The sequence below is a fragment of the Microtus oregoni genome, unplaced genomic scaffold (genome assembly GCF_018167655.1).
Source record: "Microtus oregoni isolate MIOR12 unplaced genomic scaffold, Mior012 000111F_ref0000342, whole genome shotgun sequence".
NCBI classification, from domain to species: domain Eukaryota; kingdom Metazoa; phylum Chordata; class Mammalia; order Rodentia; family Cricetidae; genus Microtus; species Microtus oregoni.
In genome coordinates, this window is record NW_024544729.1 from 42,660 (window position 1) to 61,010 (window position 18,351).

General features: G+C 39.5%; 1 protein-coding gene across 1 annotated transcript; it reads right to left on the reverse strand.

Annotated features, from left to right (window-relative positions):
* Window positions 1-15,001: 15,001 nt before the first annotated feature.
* LOC121443659 (melanoma-associated antigen B4-like) lies at window positions 15,002-16,147 on the reverse strand. The gene is made up of 2 exons (XM_041645474.1): window positions 15,892-16,147; window positions 15,002-15,798 (listed from the first exon to the last, which is right to left on the reverse strand). The coding sequence occupies exons 1-2, from the start codon at window positions 16,145-16,147 to the stop codon at window positions 15,002-15,004; spliced, it is 1,053 nt and encodes a 350-aa protein (XP_041501408.1).
* Window positions 16,148-18,351: the final 2,204 nt, after the last annotated feature.

Below are 18,351 nucleotides of genomic sequence, written 5' to 3' on the forward strand. Positions count from 1 at the left end.
AGCATATGATTATTTCAATATCTGCAAAGAAAACCTGAGAAAATGCAAGAACCCTTCATAATAAAAGCCCTGAAGTAATTAAGAATAGAAAAAGCATGCCTAAACAAAATAAAAGCTAAATATGACAAATTAATAGCAAACATACTGATGATTAGAAAACTGAAATTGTTTCCTCTAAAACTGAGATGAGAAAGGTGTTAAATCTTACTAACAGAGGTGGTAGACAACTACAAGGAAACAGCATTTTTCAGACACATCAAGTCTAATGAACGTATGAGCTCTCAGAGACTTTGGCAGCATGTATAAAACCTTCATAGATAAAAGCCAGACAGGTTCTCAACACTGAGGGAGGGAAGTAGAAACGAGGCCCCCTAAACAAGAAGCTATTCATACTTGATACATGCTTGGAAAGGGGAAATCAGTTTTCACCAATGGAGTGTCACTGGGCATATCAACCACACTTATGGCAAATCTCATGGCCAGGAGTAGCTGGTCAACAGAAACAACAACAAAATGAACTCCATGTTTTGTTTGTTCTGGTAGGGATTTTTTATTTTCTTTTGGCATTTTTTTTGTCTTGTTTTATTTGTATATTTTGCTGTTTAATGTTTGATGTTTTAGAGAGATAAAAATCATGAAGTAGGGTAGATAGGGAAGTGGAAGGGATCTGGGAGGAACTGGGGAAGTGAAGCATAATAATAAAAATATATTCTGTGAGATAATTAATAAGAAAAATGTTAAGGAAAATTTGCAATAAAAAACAAAGTGGATAAAGAGACAGGAAAACAAATGATGAGTCATGGAAAACCGCCTGGCAAAAATTCTGGAAATAATGGATTTACCAGAAATGATGTTTAGCCCTTTGAAAAGCAAGGTATAACTTCAATAATGAACCACAACTATGTATTCATCAGGGAACTTAGTAGTAGTGCCTGTTACCAACATAGTAAGCACTATGAACTGCCAAAGTAAATTTCTCATAATTGGCCATAGAGTCTCTCGGATAAGGTTGGAATAAAAATCAGTCACCTAGGCATAGCAGATGGCCAACCAAGAATATGGAAATCATTCACTACAGTCCTCTGCTTCTAGAAGCAGAATAAGGTTGTATTGAACATTGCAGAAAATAGACAACATGTAGCATCAAGATTCCTAGAAATGAATATAATATTTATTTATTTTCTTGGGCAAATAAGAACTTTAACAATATTCTTTATTGATTGAGTTTTTCTGCATGCTTATTTAATGATGGCTCATTGTAACTAAGTCTAATATCAGAGATAACTACATATAGAAGAACATGTTTTTGGCCATGGGGGTAAAGACATCAATGCCACTTGCTTCAGATTGCAGGGCTATGAGTTGATACTGGTGGCCAACATTCTGGAAGAATGTTATTAATCAATGGTATTCACAGCATACAGAGGGGAATCCCACATCTCCTCCCCCTTTTCTGTTTAAATAAGAAGGAAGGTTTTAACTTTAACATAGTAAAGTTATATATAACAAAACAGGTATCAATCAAGAATTACAGTTACAATATTATATCTACTTTATCTTATATCATAAACAAGGAAAACTATGACTGTATCTATTCTTCAACTCCATAAAAAACTCCAGAATGATATAATATTACCTAAGTAAATAGGAAGTGCATTGTAAGCAGCTTTCAAAATTCTAGAATTGACAGAGACATTTTGCTGCCTGGATAGTCACTCAAAGTTCTTCTGTAATGTTGAGGCATCCATCTTCAGCCTACAGACCCATAATATCCAGCAGACTTTTCCAGGAAGCAGGACATTTCAAAGACATGTTCACCTATATTGGCAATTTGTCAGTTACTTTCTTATGTGTCCTGTAGAAAGCTTGGCAGACACTTTCATGTAGCTGGAACCCCAGAGGACCATCTTACCTTCTTTAGGCAAGTTCAGCAGTCATTTCTCTGTGAGTCCTGCATTCCAGTTCATACAGCATAACACCAAGCAGTCCAGGTAAGAGCAGTTTCTTGCCCAAATGGCTAACCAACTCCATACGGAGCCTCTTTGTTGCTCATCATCCTCATGTAGTAGATTAGTGCTTCCAGGCAGATGTGTCATGAAAAGTCCTAAGTTGTTAAATACTTTAAGTGCCATATTCTGACGGTCTCTGAAAGACTTGAAGAATACCTATATAACTGAAATATATCTCCATCTATCTAGAAAACCTAACATGACCATACACTTGACTATTGTAGATAATTATCTGTTAACCTATATTTCTTAATCATACATTTAAATGAGCTGCACAAACACAATACCTTAATCAAGAGCAGAAATATACATATAACAAAATCGATCTTAAATTTTTATCAATAAACCAAGATCCACACCAACGCAAATCTCTATAGCATATTCTCTTTAAATGTAAACTAATATTTACAAACAATCATTTGGGGAATTTGGTCATAGTTCTCTCCAAACTTCCCTGCTTGTTGCTGGCTGAAATATTTTTTGGGGTGTTCACAGTGACCTTCTAGGGTCTTTTGGTTCATCAATCCACATTAGTTTGAAAGAATTCCAAAGGTTCTCATCTTCTGTGGAAACAAAAGAAGAACTTCATTTCCAAAGCAACATATCCTTAGACTCAAATTTTGAAGTAAAGAAACCTTTAAAACATAGATGTTGGTTTAGCTTAGAAGTTGCCAGAATCAAATGTCTCTCTGCAGTCAAACAATTCAAAGAAAACACAGTAATAAACATAATCCAGAATCTCTGTGTATATTCCATCTTTATATGGCTTATTTTTCATTATTCCTATTACTTTTTCTACAAGTTCATCTTTTTAACGACTTTGTTTTACTTTTTAAAAAACCATTTACTTCTTTTTATGACTACCTGTACTCTTTTTCTTCTCTTTCCCAAGCCTACATACATTTATCCCACACTGTGACCCATTTAGAGGTCTTTTTATCTGGATTAGTCTTTATTGCATATCTGCAATCCTTTTCTGACCAAAACCGCTTTTTTTTTCTTTTTTAAATACTAAGCAGGCATGGATAGGGCCAACAGGGCCTTGCCTGTTCACTCAGTCCAGTTCAACATGGAGGAAGCATGTATACTGCCTCTGAGACTGCCCAGTGGGAGATTGCCTCAACTCTGGGAAGCATTGTGCAGCATATAAATCATTTTTATTTGTGTAAAACCTAATCTGCCATGCAGCACAATGCCTGGCCTGAAAATATCTCTGTGTATGATATTGAGAATCCACCATGCTTTCCTGCCTGTACACTCCTAGCAGACATGATTCTGCTTCCTGCCCAGATTGGAGGGGAGTGCTGAGTTGCAGGCATGTTTTCAGCTACTTTCTTCCTGACCCCAAGCGGGCATACAAGCACCTGGGCCCACAAACCCCATTCAAGTGCTCCATAGTCCAACCTCCCAAAAGATTCATAGCCATTTATGCTGGTAAACCAGGAAGCCACCATTTTGAAACTGCCTGGTTTTTGCTGCTACTGCTGAGTCAGGAAACATTCTCCATTCTCTTAAAAGAATCGTGTCTCTGCTTGCTTCTAGCAAACAGAGCCCACCCAAGAAATTGCTTAACTTTTTTTTTTTTGTGTGTGTGTGTGTGTCTAGAATTCTGTTTTAAGCTTTCTCAGGTTTTACGTGGATTTATTTGACCACGCTTGGTGCCAATTTGCAGTAGTACAACAACCCCACAGAAGATGAGGCACGAATTGCGTAAGAGTCAGAAAGAATAAAGGACACCAAGGAAATAAGTCCCTCTAAATCAATGGGATCACAGAGACTGAGGCAGTATGCACGAGGCCCACAGGGGTCTGCAACAGATGGGGTTCAAGACCTAAAAGAAGTGGACACATATCTGTACCCTAACCCAGAAGCTATGTCCAGTTGATAACCAACTACAAATGAAAATCTAGTTTCCTGCAAAAAAGTTGTATTGGTGAAACAAACTAGTCTTATGGGTAAGCCACATGCCCAGGAGTAGATGGCCAAGAGAAAATGAACTTGATGGCATATTTAGAGATTTAGAGGTTCCTTGTCTTGTGTCATGCCAGAGGATGCTGTAGAAATTCCTACGGCCAGTAGCTTTTAAGTTATGTGCCCACTTGGGTGTTTGGTCTCTTCCAGCTGTGGGATTCTGTTGCTGTTCCCTGTTCCAGCAGAGGATTGTGACCTGTGAATCTACCCTTAAATAAATAACCCTCTATTATACTCAAGTCTGAGCTAGTGTGGGATTTCTTTTAAGCATCCTTCTTCATCCGGCACCCCAAGTGGATTCAGACTCCATACCTACTGGGTGGATAACCTATCCACAGCCCTGAAAGTTGCTTTTACCTAAGTGGGTTTTTTTTTAATTTTTAATTTTTTTATTTATTTTTATTTTTTGTAAAACCTTTGCCACAGCAGAGCTAACTGTGTGAGACAACTTGGAAATTTCCCAAACTCTTGAAGATCACCTCCTTTACTGCCATGTTCCTTGCCGCATGGCGATTTGTGCAGCTTCCTGTTTGTGCTCATGAGTTCTAAGCTTCTTTCTCCGTGTATGGAGTTGATTTAATTGCTTTTAATTTGTCAAGTAAAGCATAATTTTCCGTATTTAACCAGCTCTAAGCCAGGAAACTAAAGCACCTCAGGACTGTTCATGTCACCACCAGTTGCATCGCTGCTAGTCACGACTTGGCAACCACGACACCTGCTGGACAATAAAGATTATTACACCTAAAACAAATTACTGGATCGCATAACAGGTAACTGGTAAAATCAATAAACTTGAAAGTTATATAATGGCAGGCTACATTATCATTGAAACTTTTAGTAACTTTTTTGCTAATACTATGAATTGTATTCTGTAAGGCTTATGTGATTATTGTGATACATCCATTTATAGGATATTGGAACTCAGTTTTTTTCTACATATTAAATCCTTAAGAAAATGGTTTGTTAACAAAGCCAAGAATGGGGCACTTTTAGAAATGATACAGTCCTTACAGACTAATAATGAACAGCTAGCTGACAGGATTAATGTCATCAAAAATCAAAGATACCTGAAAAAATACCATTGAAAAGAGTAACATTAATTTGACAGACAAAATTGAATACATGTCTAAGAGTACTGAGAAATTATCTAAAAATTTCATTCTTTTGAATTTGACAATCAAAATTTGTTAAAAAGTTATGATAGGCTAGCAGATAGAGTATCTCTCCAGGATGGCAATCTGCACGCTATCCAAATAATGTCCAGGGTTGAAGTGTTATCTTTAAAGGAAAAACTTTAGACGTTGGAATCACATGTGCAGAATGAGGATCAGAGTCTAGGTGCCTCAATGAAATCACTAGAAATATATACAGGCCAGGAAATCCAGGCTTTACAAAAGACAGTAGTAAAAAGATTTGAAATTATTGAGGCAATGATGAACAGGGAAAGAAGGCACAAGGACAAAATTCAACATCACCAGTAGCTATCAGAGATGGCTTACCCAGGGTTTTAGCTTCCTACCCTGTAATCTACTCTGACAAAGTGTCAAGTTCTAAAGACCCAAAAGGATTCAAGGAAGGTAGATGGATACCTATAGGAATGAATGATCTAAAAGAATTTAAGCAAGCTGTTGTAACTTATGGCTTACATTTGGCATTTGTTAGGGAAATGATAAAGACATGGGCTTCAGTTAGTTTCAGTAGTCCTGGATGAAGGGCCTCAATTGATGTTTAAACATTATTTCAGGGAAGAGGCTAAAATTTTAGAACAGTAGGGGAAAACAAGAGTACTAAAAACTTCCCAAAATCAAATTCTTGGTGAGGGCACTTATGCTGACCCACAGGTTCAAGCTCTTTACAATGAACAAATCTAGTCCCTTTGTTACAAAGTAGCCTTAAATGCTTGGAACAGGATTCAAGCCCCACCCTTTGCCAATACTTTGTAAGTCAGCCACTGGAAATAATATTTAAAAATTTTTCTTAATCTACAAATTACTATTACATGGATGGCATTTTGCTGAGTAAAGATACCTTAGAAAAAAATGTTTGAAGAAGTAAAAAAAGTTTTGCTAAAATGGGGATTACAAATTGCTCCTGAAAAAATACAGAGAGGAGATTCTGTCAATTACCAGGGTTATAAAATAGGTTTACAGAAAATTAGAGCACAAAAGACACAAATTATGAGAGACCAGTTGCAGACTCTTAATGACTTTCAAAGACTGTTAGGAGACATTTCCAGTCAATGACCGGCTATTGGGATAACACCTGATCTAATAATTCATTTAAACAAAACCTTTGATGGTGATAAAGACATGAATAGTCCCAGAGAATTAACAGATGAAGCAGAAAAGGAATTGACATTTGTTGAGGAGAAACTACAGGAGGCACATGTGGATAGGGTGAATCCAAATTTTAATTGTATTACCACATAAACCAAGTAAAAAATTAAAAACTTATGTGAAAACATCTTCCTCCCCTGGTCTCTATGTTTATTTACACTTAATATTTTACTGCTTATTTCTTGGGCCCTGTTTTTCAAAGCAGTATTTTGAGTTTAAAGGCATGCATATTTTTACCAGAAATACATTTTGATGTAATGAGCAGAAAATGAATGACACAGATTTTGCTTCAGGCTTGGAAAAACGCAAAGGTATCAATTTGAAAGAAATTCTGAGCCAATCTCTCTCATGTAACAGTTTTATGAACTTGAGAAAATTTCAAGTTGTTTATGTAAAAAGGGAATAAATTTCTGAAAATCCGTTGCATGTAGGATTTCAATACAGAATGGATGTAAATCACCTGACAAGTTCAGTTAATACTGAGATAATTTTTACCTAACATAGTAACCACCTTTCCTTTCAGAATTTAACTGACAAATATATTAAAGAATAAATCTGAGGGCATAAAGCAGGCAAAATGCTCTTCATCAAAAAAACTAGTGTTTATAAATTAGGTAATTATATTTAATTACTTTATTCTTTGGCTATAGGCAAGTCACTGTTGATGTTTTGAAACAAAGACCAACATCATCTCTCCTTAGTGCTCTGAGTTCAAATCATTCTTTTCCATTCTTTTTATCATTACTCCAGTAACAAGCACTCTGTTATTGTTTGACAAACTACACTCTAATTAACCAGATGGAAATATTCTTGTAAAGAACACAATCTGGATTTTTAAGTTTGTTATTATTTATTCTTTAAAAATTTCATATATGTATACAATATATCTTTATTGTATTCACATCTCATGTTCCTCAAACTCCACCCAGAACCCCAATTCAAATTCTAACTTTATGTTATCCTCTTATAATTATTTTTATTTTAGTTTGTTTTATTGCTTTATGCTTTTTCTTTCTTGTTTTTGTTTTATTTTGTTTTGTTTCTTGAGACAGGGTTTGTCTGTGTATCTTTGGAGCCTATTCTGACACTACCTCTGTAGACCAGGCTGTCCTCGAACTCACAGAGATTTGCCTGTCTCTGCCTTCTAAGTGCTGGGATTAAAGGTGTGCACTACCACCACCAGGCAGATAGAGTACTTTTTTATTTAAGACTTGATTTATTTACTATATATAGTAATATATAGCAGTTTTGCCTGCATGTATGCCTGCAGGCCAGAAGAGGGCACCATTTCTCATTATTGATGATTGTTTGGAATTGAACTCAGGACCTCTGGAAGAGCAGCCAGTGCTCTTAACCACTGAGCCATCTTTCCAACGCCTTTTCTACTATTTCAGGATTTTTAGCATGCATATAATATAATGGCTTGAATGAAAACAGCCCTCACACACTCATAGGGAGTGGCATTATTAGGAGTTTACTTGTTGGAGGAAGTATGTACTAGGGTAGGCTTTGAAGTTTCAGAAGCTCAAGGTAGACCAAATAGCTCACATTTTTATCCTGTTGCCTTCAGACCCAGATATAGAACTCACAGCTACCTCTCCAGCACCATGTCTGCCTGTGTGCTACCATGCTTCCCACCATGATGATAATGGATTAACCTCTGAACTTTAAGCCAGCACTAATTAATATTTTCATTTGTGAGTTGTGAAGATCATGGTGTTTCTTCATAGCAATGGAAACCTTAAGACAAAGTTTTACCAAATCTTCTCATCATTTCCTGCTGTGCAATTATACCCTTAACCCTCCAAACATTTTTTCTTTCCCAATGTCATAGGCCCTCTCCCTTCCCCCAGTTGTGGTGATATTTTGTTTTTGTTTTATTAACAAATAAAGCTTGACTGAAGATCAGAGTGCAGAGCTAAGTCACTAGAGGCCAGGCAGTGGTAGCACACACCTTTAATCCCAGGACTCAAGAGACTGAGGCAGATCTCTGTTAGTTCAAAGCTACTCTGGGCTACATGAAATTCATCCAGTCTAAAAGATAAACAGAGCTCAAACAAAGGAGATCCCAGCACTTAAGATCACATGCCTTTAATTTAAGCACTAGGAAGGTGGAAGAGGAGTGATATGGATACACAGAAAGAGGAATATAAGGCAGGATAAGACAGGAGCTCAGTACAGTATGACACAGCAGTCTGAAGACTGAGGCTGTAGTCTAGGCAGTTAGTCTGAGGAGGCTGTCTGAGGACAGGATCTTCCTTGAGGTCTGGGAATTTGTAGAGGTAAGAACTCTAGCTACTGGTCCCTCTGCTTCTCTAATATTCTGTTTTCTCCCCCTGATAGCTGACTCCGAGTTTTTATTATTAAGAAATGTTAGAATTCATGCTACATCCAATCACTAAGCCAATGTATTTGTATAGGTTCATCTATTTTATCATGGCTAGCCTCTCAGGGGCTACTTCCCAGATGAAAACTGACTTCCCCTCTCCCAGCAGGCATCAATTGTCAGTTGATTTTTAGCTTGGTGTGGAACTTCATGAGGCCCCCTCATATTTGTGCTGGGGTTTTTGATGACTTGATCTCATACACATCTTGTGTATGCACACCCTGCCAGTATGAGTTCAAGTGTACAATATTTCTGTTGTGTTCTACAAACACTGCTTTGCTGCAGTTATATACTTCCTCTGGGTCTTATAAGCCCTAAGCAATGAGGGGAAGGGTTATGAGATACATGTCTCTGATATGGGATGTCCTTCTTTATATTTGTTGCTTTTATTGGTTAATAAATAAAGCTGTCTTAGCCTATAGCAGGACAAAGTATAGCCAGACTGAAATATATATATATATATATATATATATATATATATATATATAGAGAGAGAGAGAGAGAGAGAGAGAGAGAGAGAGAGGTGGGGGGCAGAATCAGAGAGTCAGACAGACTTATCCGGTAAGCCACAGCATTGTGGTGATACACAGATTAATAGAAATGGGTTAATTTAATATGTAAGAGGTAGTGAGAAATATTTAAAAACTGTTGACCAAGCAGTTGTTTAATTAGTATAGTTTCTATACTAATTATTTTGCGTCTGGGCAGCCAGGAATGAACAAGTAGCCTCCTCCAACAGATTGGTTGGGCATGGATCCACATAAGACCTAAAAAAAAAAAAATCTTTAAAAATAGATGGCTTCTAGACCCACCAAAACCAGAGCCAAACACAGTCTCTTGGTAGCCTCATTGTTTCAGATGGGCTTTGTTTGTTGGCAATGAGCAGGAGTGCTGCGGCTCCTTTAAGAAAAGGCTTATTGACTCAGCGTAAGAAATGATCATTTCCTGGTTCCAGCAGCACCAGCAGGAACTCTGGATCTTTTAGGAGGCCAAACACTTGAATGGGGTTTGTGAACAGAGTGCTACAGGTTAATTGATGCTGAAGTGTACCCACTGTGTCCCTGGAGCTGGGGCAGAAAGAATGGCTCACAGAACTGACAGTGAACAGACTACCGTTGTTGGACTGGGCAGAGCCAAAAGGCAAAGCAGCCCTAGTCCTAGCCATGCCACTTAGCACTTTTTCTTTCTTTTTCTTTTTCATTGGCTTTTGTTGAGCTCTACATTTTTCTCTACTCCCTTTCCTGCCTCTCCCCTCCCCTTCAACCCTCCCCCAAGGTCCCCATGTTCCCAATTTACTCAGGAGATCTTGTCTTTTTATACTACCCATGTGGAATAGATCTATGTATTTCTCTCTTAGGGGCCTCATTGTTGTCTAGGTTCTCTGAGATTGTGATTTCTGTACTGGTTTCCTTTGCTTTATGTTTTAAAACCACTTATGAGTGAGTACATGTGATAATTGTATTTCTGTGTCTGGGTCACCTGACCCAAAATAATGTTTTCTAGTTCCATCCATTTTTTTCTGCTGTGTAGAACTCCATTGTGTAAATGTACCACATTTTCCTTATCCATTCTTCAGTTGAAGGGCATTTAGAAACAGAAGAAACATTGCCAAACTCTTTTTATGAGGCTACAAAGACATTATTAAGAAAGAGAATTACAGACTAATCTCAGTCATGAACATTGATGCAAAAGTACTAAAAAAATACTGGCAAGTCAAATTCAAGAAAACATCAGAACCATCATCCACCATGATCAAGTCGGCTTCATCCCAGAATGCAGGGATGGTTCAACATACAAAATCTGTCAACATAATCTGATATATATATATATATATATATATATATATATATATATATATATATAGAGAGAGAGAGAGAGAGAGAGTCTGCCAGATACTATGGGCCAATAGGCTGAAGATGGATGCCCCAATGTTACAAAAGAACTTTGGGTGACTGTCCAGGCAGTAAGATGTCTCTGTCAATTTTAGAGTTTTGGAAGTTGTTTACAATGCACTTCCTGTTAACTTAGGTAATATTATATCCTTCTGGAGTCTTTGATGGAGTTGAAAAATAGATAGTTATAATTATACTTTTTCTTAGTTTATGATAAAAGATAAATTAGATATAAATATTGTAACTGCAATTCTTGCTTGATACCTGTTTTACTATATGTAATTTTACTATGTTAAAGTTAAAATATGTCTTTTTATTTAGACATAAAAGAGGAGGTGATGTGGAATTTCCCTCTGCATGCTATGAATATGTCTTATTGCCATTGGTTAATAAAAAAGTTCCTTTTGGCCATTGGATTAAGAGAATATAGCCAAGCTGGAAAAGATATATAGAGAGTAGGCTAAGTCGAGAGAGACGCCATGTAGCTGCGAAAGGAGACAGATGTTGAAACCTTACCAGTAAACCATGAGCCTTGTGGTAAAATATAAAATAATAGAAATATGTTCATTAAAGGTGTAAGAGCTATCTAGAAATATGCTTAAGCTATTGGCCAAACAGTATTACAATTAATACATAGTTTCTGTGGGATTATTTTGGGTCTGGGCGGCCAGGAATATAAAAGAAGCCTCCTACTACAAAATGAACCAGACATGAAAGGACCCACCCACAGAAAAATGACTGCCGAACTTGTCTAAATGTTAGATGGCCCTCTGGAGTTCCTGCTTCATGAGACATGTTCCAGGACACAGCAGAAAGCAACTGATTAACTTTGCCAGGACAAATCATAAGAGATCTTCAAATTTTCTGCTTCATGAAAAATCTGCCAGGTACTATGGGCCTGTAGATTGAAGATAGATGCCATAATGTTACAGAAGAACTTTGGATTACTGTCTAGGCAGTGAGACATCTCTGTCAATTCTAGAGTTTTGGAAGTTGCTTACAATGTACTTCCTATTTACCTAGGTAATATTATATCCTTCTGTATGGAGTCTTTGATGGACTTGAAGAATACGTATAATTATAATTTTGCTTAAGTATGATGAAAGATAAAGTAGATATAAATATTATAACTGTAATTTTTGCTTGATACCTGTTTTAGTATATATAATTTTACTATGTTAAATTTAAATCCTTCCTTTTTCTTTATACAGAAAAAGGGAAGTGATATGGGATGTCCTTCTGTATATATGTTGCATTTATTGGTTAATGATAAAGCTGCCTTGGCCTATAGCAGGGCAGAGTATAGCCAGACTGAAAAAAAAATATAGAGAGAGCATAGGCAGGGTCAGATAGATGCCATGTAGCCATGAGAGGAGACAGACGCCTGGAACTTTACCCGGTTAGACACAGCATTGTGGAAATACACAGATTAAAAGAAATGAGTTAATTTAAGATGTAAGAGGTATCTAGAAATACACATAAGCTATTGGACAAGCAGTTATTAATACAGTTTCTGTGTAATTATTTTAGGTCAGGGTGGCTGAGAATGAACAAGCAGCCTCCACCAACATATCTCATTTAAAATCAAGCATTTACATTCTCCTCTTCTCCGCATATTGATCAATCAGAATCTCTGTATTAATTGCTATCTACTGCAAAAAAATGTTTCTCTAATGAGTGTTGAGAGACACATTCATTCACAGGTAATATGGATAAGTCCTTGGGAGGCAGTTTAGTGCTGTGTCTATTTAGTGAAATAATAGTAATTCTTCCGTGGGACTTATCACCTACCCAGCCAAGGGTTCTAGTTCTGATTAAGAGAACCTAGTATGAGTTCAGTCTTGTAAACTGAGCCTTAACTATACATAGAAAGTGGTGGGTTAGTACCGTAACATTCATGCCACTATTGAACAAGTGGGCATATCTTTCCCAGCCAGTCACTATTTTAACTCACAGGATTTACAGCTTGGAAAGATTGTTAATGTTTTTTTTTTCCCCCAGTTGCACACATACCACCTTCTAGTACTCTGAAATCTAGCAAATAGAAATGAACCTTTTAAGTCATTGTTAGCTTGATTTCTCCTTGTGCTGTGATTTAAGTATGTGGTGTCTTCATGGTCTTATCATCAAGTTTCTGAGAGGCAACCAAGAATAATCACAGTAGTCTGTTGTGTTTGCCGAGGTTTTTATGACCTCATTGGGTAGCAATATAGTACCCTATGAATTTCACTAGGCTTTTACTTGTTGTCTAGGAAAGGCACTGTAGCTCTTTTGCTGGTAACTTCAGGAAAAATATATTTATAGATGAATATAATTTATTTAAAGAAGTTCCTATTGTAGTAGCTTTCCATATGTTTTTTTTTCCAAAGGTCTAATGTTTGTTATCCCTTTCCACACTCACTCCTCTACGCTCCACTCTCTTCTCTACCCCATTCAGCTTTTCCTGCTCCATTATTCCCTTTTCTCCTTTTATACCACCTGTGTCGTAGCCACCTCTTTTGATATCCCCTACATAGTCCCTTACTAGTTTCCTGACTTCTATGGAGGTGCCAATGTAAACAAACATACTTAAGATTCAAAGCTAGTGACCACATCTGAGAGAGAACATACAGTGTTTGGCATTCTGGGTCTGGGTTACCTCTTTTCACCTTCATTTGCAATTATTATTGCCACAAGTCATCAGTCTGGTTAGGGACCTCTGCATGGACAATGGGCTCTCAGTGGGTCTACCCCCACCTGGACTCCCTACCTTTGTCCTGTGTCATGGGGATCCTGCAGTTTTGGATCCGTCCCTTCTCAAGCTCTAACAGCTCACAGTCCAGGGCCTGGCTATCAGCTGGATTGGTCAGCCTGCCTGCTTTCTCCTTATTGTCACACCCACCCTCACATGCTCTACAGTACTGTCTCATTCTGCCCATCCAATTGTAGCCTATTCTCCTGCTCTCAGGTCTTCAGGTCCACTCAATCAATCTCACACCACAAGGACTAACTCCACTGTTTTTCTCACAGGCAAGGTTGTAGGAGTCATAGGAGGGGTGTAGGCAGAGGCAGCTCTCCTGTTCTTACACCATTAGGGCTGGCTCACCTGCATCCCTTACAACAGCATACAAGGACAAGTTTGGTACCTTGGCGAATTGCAGGATCCACTGCTCTCCTGTGTGCTGCAGGTGATGAGGGGCATGAATAGTTCCCCTACTCTAGTGATTCTGGGGCTCTATCACCTAACACCGGGAGCAGGGGGAAGCATCTTTCCCTCACCCATGCTACCACATGACGGGGGTGGAGGGCAGGGCCATTTCTCGTACTCTAATGGCCTCAGTGGGTTCACCTGCATCACAGCCAATAGGGTCAGCCCTAGTGTACTGTCCACAAGGGATGCAGTTTCTGTTCTCCCTTGTGCTACGTCCAGTGAGGGACAGAGATAGTTCTTCATCTCTCTTAATCCCAGGAACTGCTTTCTTGCCTGTCACGAGTAGTAAAGGGTTGGGGGGATTTACTTCACATCGGAACCTCATTTCCTTTCCTCCTTTCTTCCCATTTTATCTATCCACTGAGCCTCCACAGCAATTTCCCCATCCACTCCTCCTCTGTTTCTGTTCAGAAACAGGCAGGCCTACCATGGTTATCAACAAAGCATGGCATATCATGTTGCCTTCAGACTATGCACCTCCCCTTCTATTAAGGCTGGGCAAGGCAATCCAGTATGAGGAATAGGTTCCCAAGAGCTATTCAAAGCCTGAGGGACATCCCCTGTTCCCATTGTTAGGAGTCACACAAGTAGACCAAGCTACACAACTGTCACAAATATGTAGAGGGCCTAAGTCAGTCCCATGCAGTTTCCCTGATGTTGTTTCAGAATTTGTGAGGTCCTATGAGCCCAAGTTAGTTTTTATGTGGTTTGTCTTGTGATGTCCTTGACCCCTTTTATTTTTCTGTGGTATTTATTATAATTTATTGTCTAACACATTTTGAGTAATGAAATCCAAGTTTATTTCAGTTACAAGCATTACAAGAAAAAGCAAAATACAACCAATTTGAATTAGCCTTGTCATGTCTGTTTCACCATCAACCAATTCTATATTTTCATGAAAGTTATTGTTCCAATGCCACATTAACATTTTAAAGATATACCAGTTTTTTTAATCGCCATTAATAGCCAAACTCTTGGTCTTAAACATGAGAAACACCAATACGTATGTCAGGCACAATGTTAAGAAGCAGATTATGAAGCAAGCTAATCCTTGATTCAAGGAACATTTACAAAATAGCAAAGAAAAAATACATATATTTTCTCATGTATTGCAGAAAGATAAGATACAAACTTTATTATTTCTAGCCCAAATTACATTTCATTATTTAGAAGACTGACTACTCTTCAGCACAATAAAAACTATATCTCAAATCCAACTAAATGTGGGAGGAGCTGTGAGCCATGCACTTGCGATGATGAGCCCTAACTTCCCTGATATCACTGATATCAACAGCATTGCCAGGCACAGCTGTAAATCGCCGTGCAGCTCTATTAGCCTCATCAAGCATAGCCTCCTCATACATACTAGGGAAGAAACTGGGGAAAGTATTATTGATCTTAGCTAACACTTCCAGGACTTTCATCTTGGTGGTTTCAGCATAGGCTCTGGGACCCCACCTGAACTCATAGCGTGGGGGGTCACTGCCAAGAACTTGGCGGTATATCACATAATTTTCCTTCACCAAATCTTTGGTGATGAACTCCCAGGGCTCCCCAAAAATTACATGACTCTTCCCAGGATAAATCCCCACTACTTTCAGGAATTCCGAAACATCTTCCTCAGTGGCACGGTTCCCCTTCATGAAGATCACACCCAGGAGGGTCATCAGGAGCCCTGTCTTGGGCAACCCAGTACTGTTACTCAGACTTCCCTCGGTGGAGAGACCCAGCTTGCTCACAAGCATATATGACTGAGAACTGGGATCTACTTCTTTCAACTCAAGGCCAAAGACCAACTCCAGGCGCACAGAGATTCTCCTGAGGATCTCAGTGAAGTGCACCTTGTACTTCCTGCTGATCTTCCTAAGCATATCTGCCTGTGTGAAGGCCTTTTTCACCTTAAATTTCTCCAGCATAAACTCTATCAATACATTGGCCTTCCTGGTCAGAGGATCTCTGCGTGCAGACAGAATGGCAGCTGCTATCTTGGAGGTATGAGCATGTCTGTCATCATCTGCAACAGAATCCTCGGTACCAGCACCAGCACCAGAACCCTCAGCACTGACAGCACTTGTCTCATCAGCACTTGCAACAGAACCCTCAGCACCAACATCAGAACCCTCAGCACCAACATCATAGATTGAGCAGGACACATCTAACTCAGGAGAGCCGTGGGGCATGGCCTCCTGAGACCCCTGAGGAGTGCAGCCTTCAGGGGAGCTGGGGTCATCCCCCTGACCAAGAGGGGGCGATGTTGCTTCCTCCTCTGCAGCGGACTGAGCACCCTGGAGATTCTGCCTCTCTCCCCGAGTCTGCTGCCTTTTGGCCCGGGAGCGGCCCTTGCTTTTGTTGCCCCTAGGCATGATGAGTTGTCTCACAGTCAGCAGGCAGGAGTGCTGTAAAGACAGGTATCTGGAGGGAATAGAATAACACTATGAATGCCATACCATCACTGGGTACTGAGAGACTTCTCTTTAATAAGTGAATGCCACCTCCGCTCCTTTTCTCAGTACATCTTTTTGGGTACTCACGGTGTTCGGATTTTTATGGTTATAATCCACTTCCTAAGAAACCTGTGGAGGAAATAAGATTGTGTTAGGGCACTGCATTGCATCCCAGGTTATATCTTATTAGTGAGAGAAAAGCATTTTCGTTAGAGCCCCATTTGAAAAATTTCAGGATCCTTTTTATATTCAGAACCCTCGTGTGCATTTTTAATTAAGTCTGGATCCCCACTTTTCCCTGCCTCTCTAAACTTAACACCACAACCTTCACTAATAACACACAGGTAGAAATTAAGTTAAGCTTTGCCACTTATGCCTGATGCTATTCAGCTGACGGGTAACATGCGTATACCTTTGCGAAGCCTGCCCCACCCCCGTTTCTTTCCCAGATCTCCTCAGCGTGAACATCCTAAAACATGCTACATAATTCTCCCATCTCCGTGTTCTCTGAAGGACAAAGTGAGATGGCATCACAGTCTTTAGGCCTGCCTGACCCACCTAAGCCACCATACATACTCTATGTATACCCCATGCAGCATGGGTCAATCTTACTAATTTTCATAACTGGCCTCCCTCCTTATAAATCTATAACTTCTATATTTCCTCTTTTGTCCCTTAGTCCTCCATTATCTTAATGCAGCTTTCCTTCTCTGAGAGACACAAGAAAAAGTTACCGGTATCTTGGCCTAAGGGCCATGTCTGGAACTTCGGAAACCAGAGCAGAAGCAGGCCTGTGTGGCTGGCTTCCTTTTCATGGCCAAGGGTGGACTATTTTTTTAGGAGATTCACAAAAAGATTCTGGCTGTCTTAGTTTTAACTCAGGAGCCCCCAATTGTAACACCCTACAACACCAGGGGAGTTTCTTTTACCTGACAGGAGATGCCTTCACCAAGTTGACCAAGGCCTATACCGACAGGACAATTAATCGGAAGTTAAGGCCCTCCTCTTCCCTCTCTCTGTCCCGCTCTGCTCCTTGTTCTCATTAAAATAACTCCATAGGAGGAAGTGCTCTTGTCATTTTTTGTTCCGGGAAAAGGGGAAGTCCCCAGATAAATAGGTTCATGTTGACTTTGCCTGGGGCTGGAATGTCTTGCTGTGAGTCAGTAAGCATTCCAGACAAAATTCTGACGTCCACGAGAATACTGTGAAGAAAGTAATTTGGAGCATAGGATTCTTGTTCATAACTTCACCATAAAGCATTGAAAGGGCTCTATTATGCCTGTTATTTTGTACTTGGAACCCTGAATATTTACTGTGATTCATCATCCCCTCCCACTTCTGCATTCTGCAACCCCCTAGCCAGCTATTTACTACCTCCTATCTGTTGCATTAAGGTGAACCCAAAGAAAAACATGTAGTTATCCTCCTGGATATTGGAAGTAGACAAGATTGCCAGGCAAAAATTGGGAGCTTGGGGGTGGGTTGGGATGGGGGTAAGGGGAGATGGGGAGAGAGAAGGGAGAAGGGGAGGATGGGGAGAACTTGGGGGAAAAGGATGATTGGGATAAAGGAAAGGTGGATAGGGGAGCACGGAAGCACAATTTTTAGTTAAGGGAGCCACCTTAGGGTTGGCAAGAGACTTGAACCTAGAGTGGCTCCCAGGAGCCCAAGGCAATGTCCCCAGTTAGTTCCCTGGGCAGCTGAGGATAGGGAACCTGAAATGACCCTATCCTATAGCAATACTGACGAATAACTTGCATATCATCATAGAACCTTCATCTGGTGATGGATGGAGATAGAGACAGAGACCCACATTGGAGCACTGGACTGAGCTCCCAAGGTCCGAATGAGGAGCAGAAGAAGGGAGAACATGAGCTAGGTCTTAATAATAAATGTGCAGAGTTATATATGGGAGAAAATGTAGAGAGATCAGATAGACAAAGCAGCAATCCACAGCCACCTTTTTTGGCTGGGAAGATGAGTAGTTAAGGTTGCTGTGGTTTGCTGCTTCGTCTATCTGATCTCCCGACATTTTCTCCTATATATAACTCTGGGCTTTTATTATTAAGATGTATTACAACACGTGCAACATCTCTCAATTCTCCTTTCTTCTTAGCCTTCCC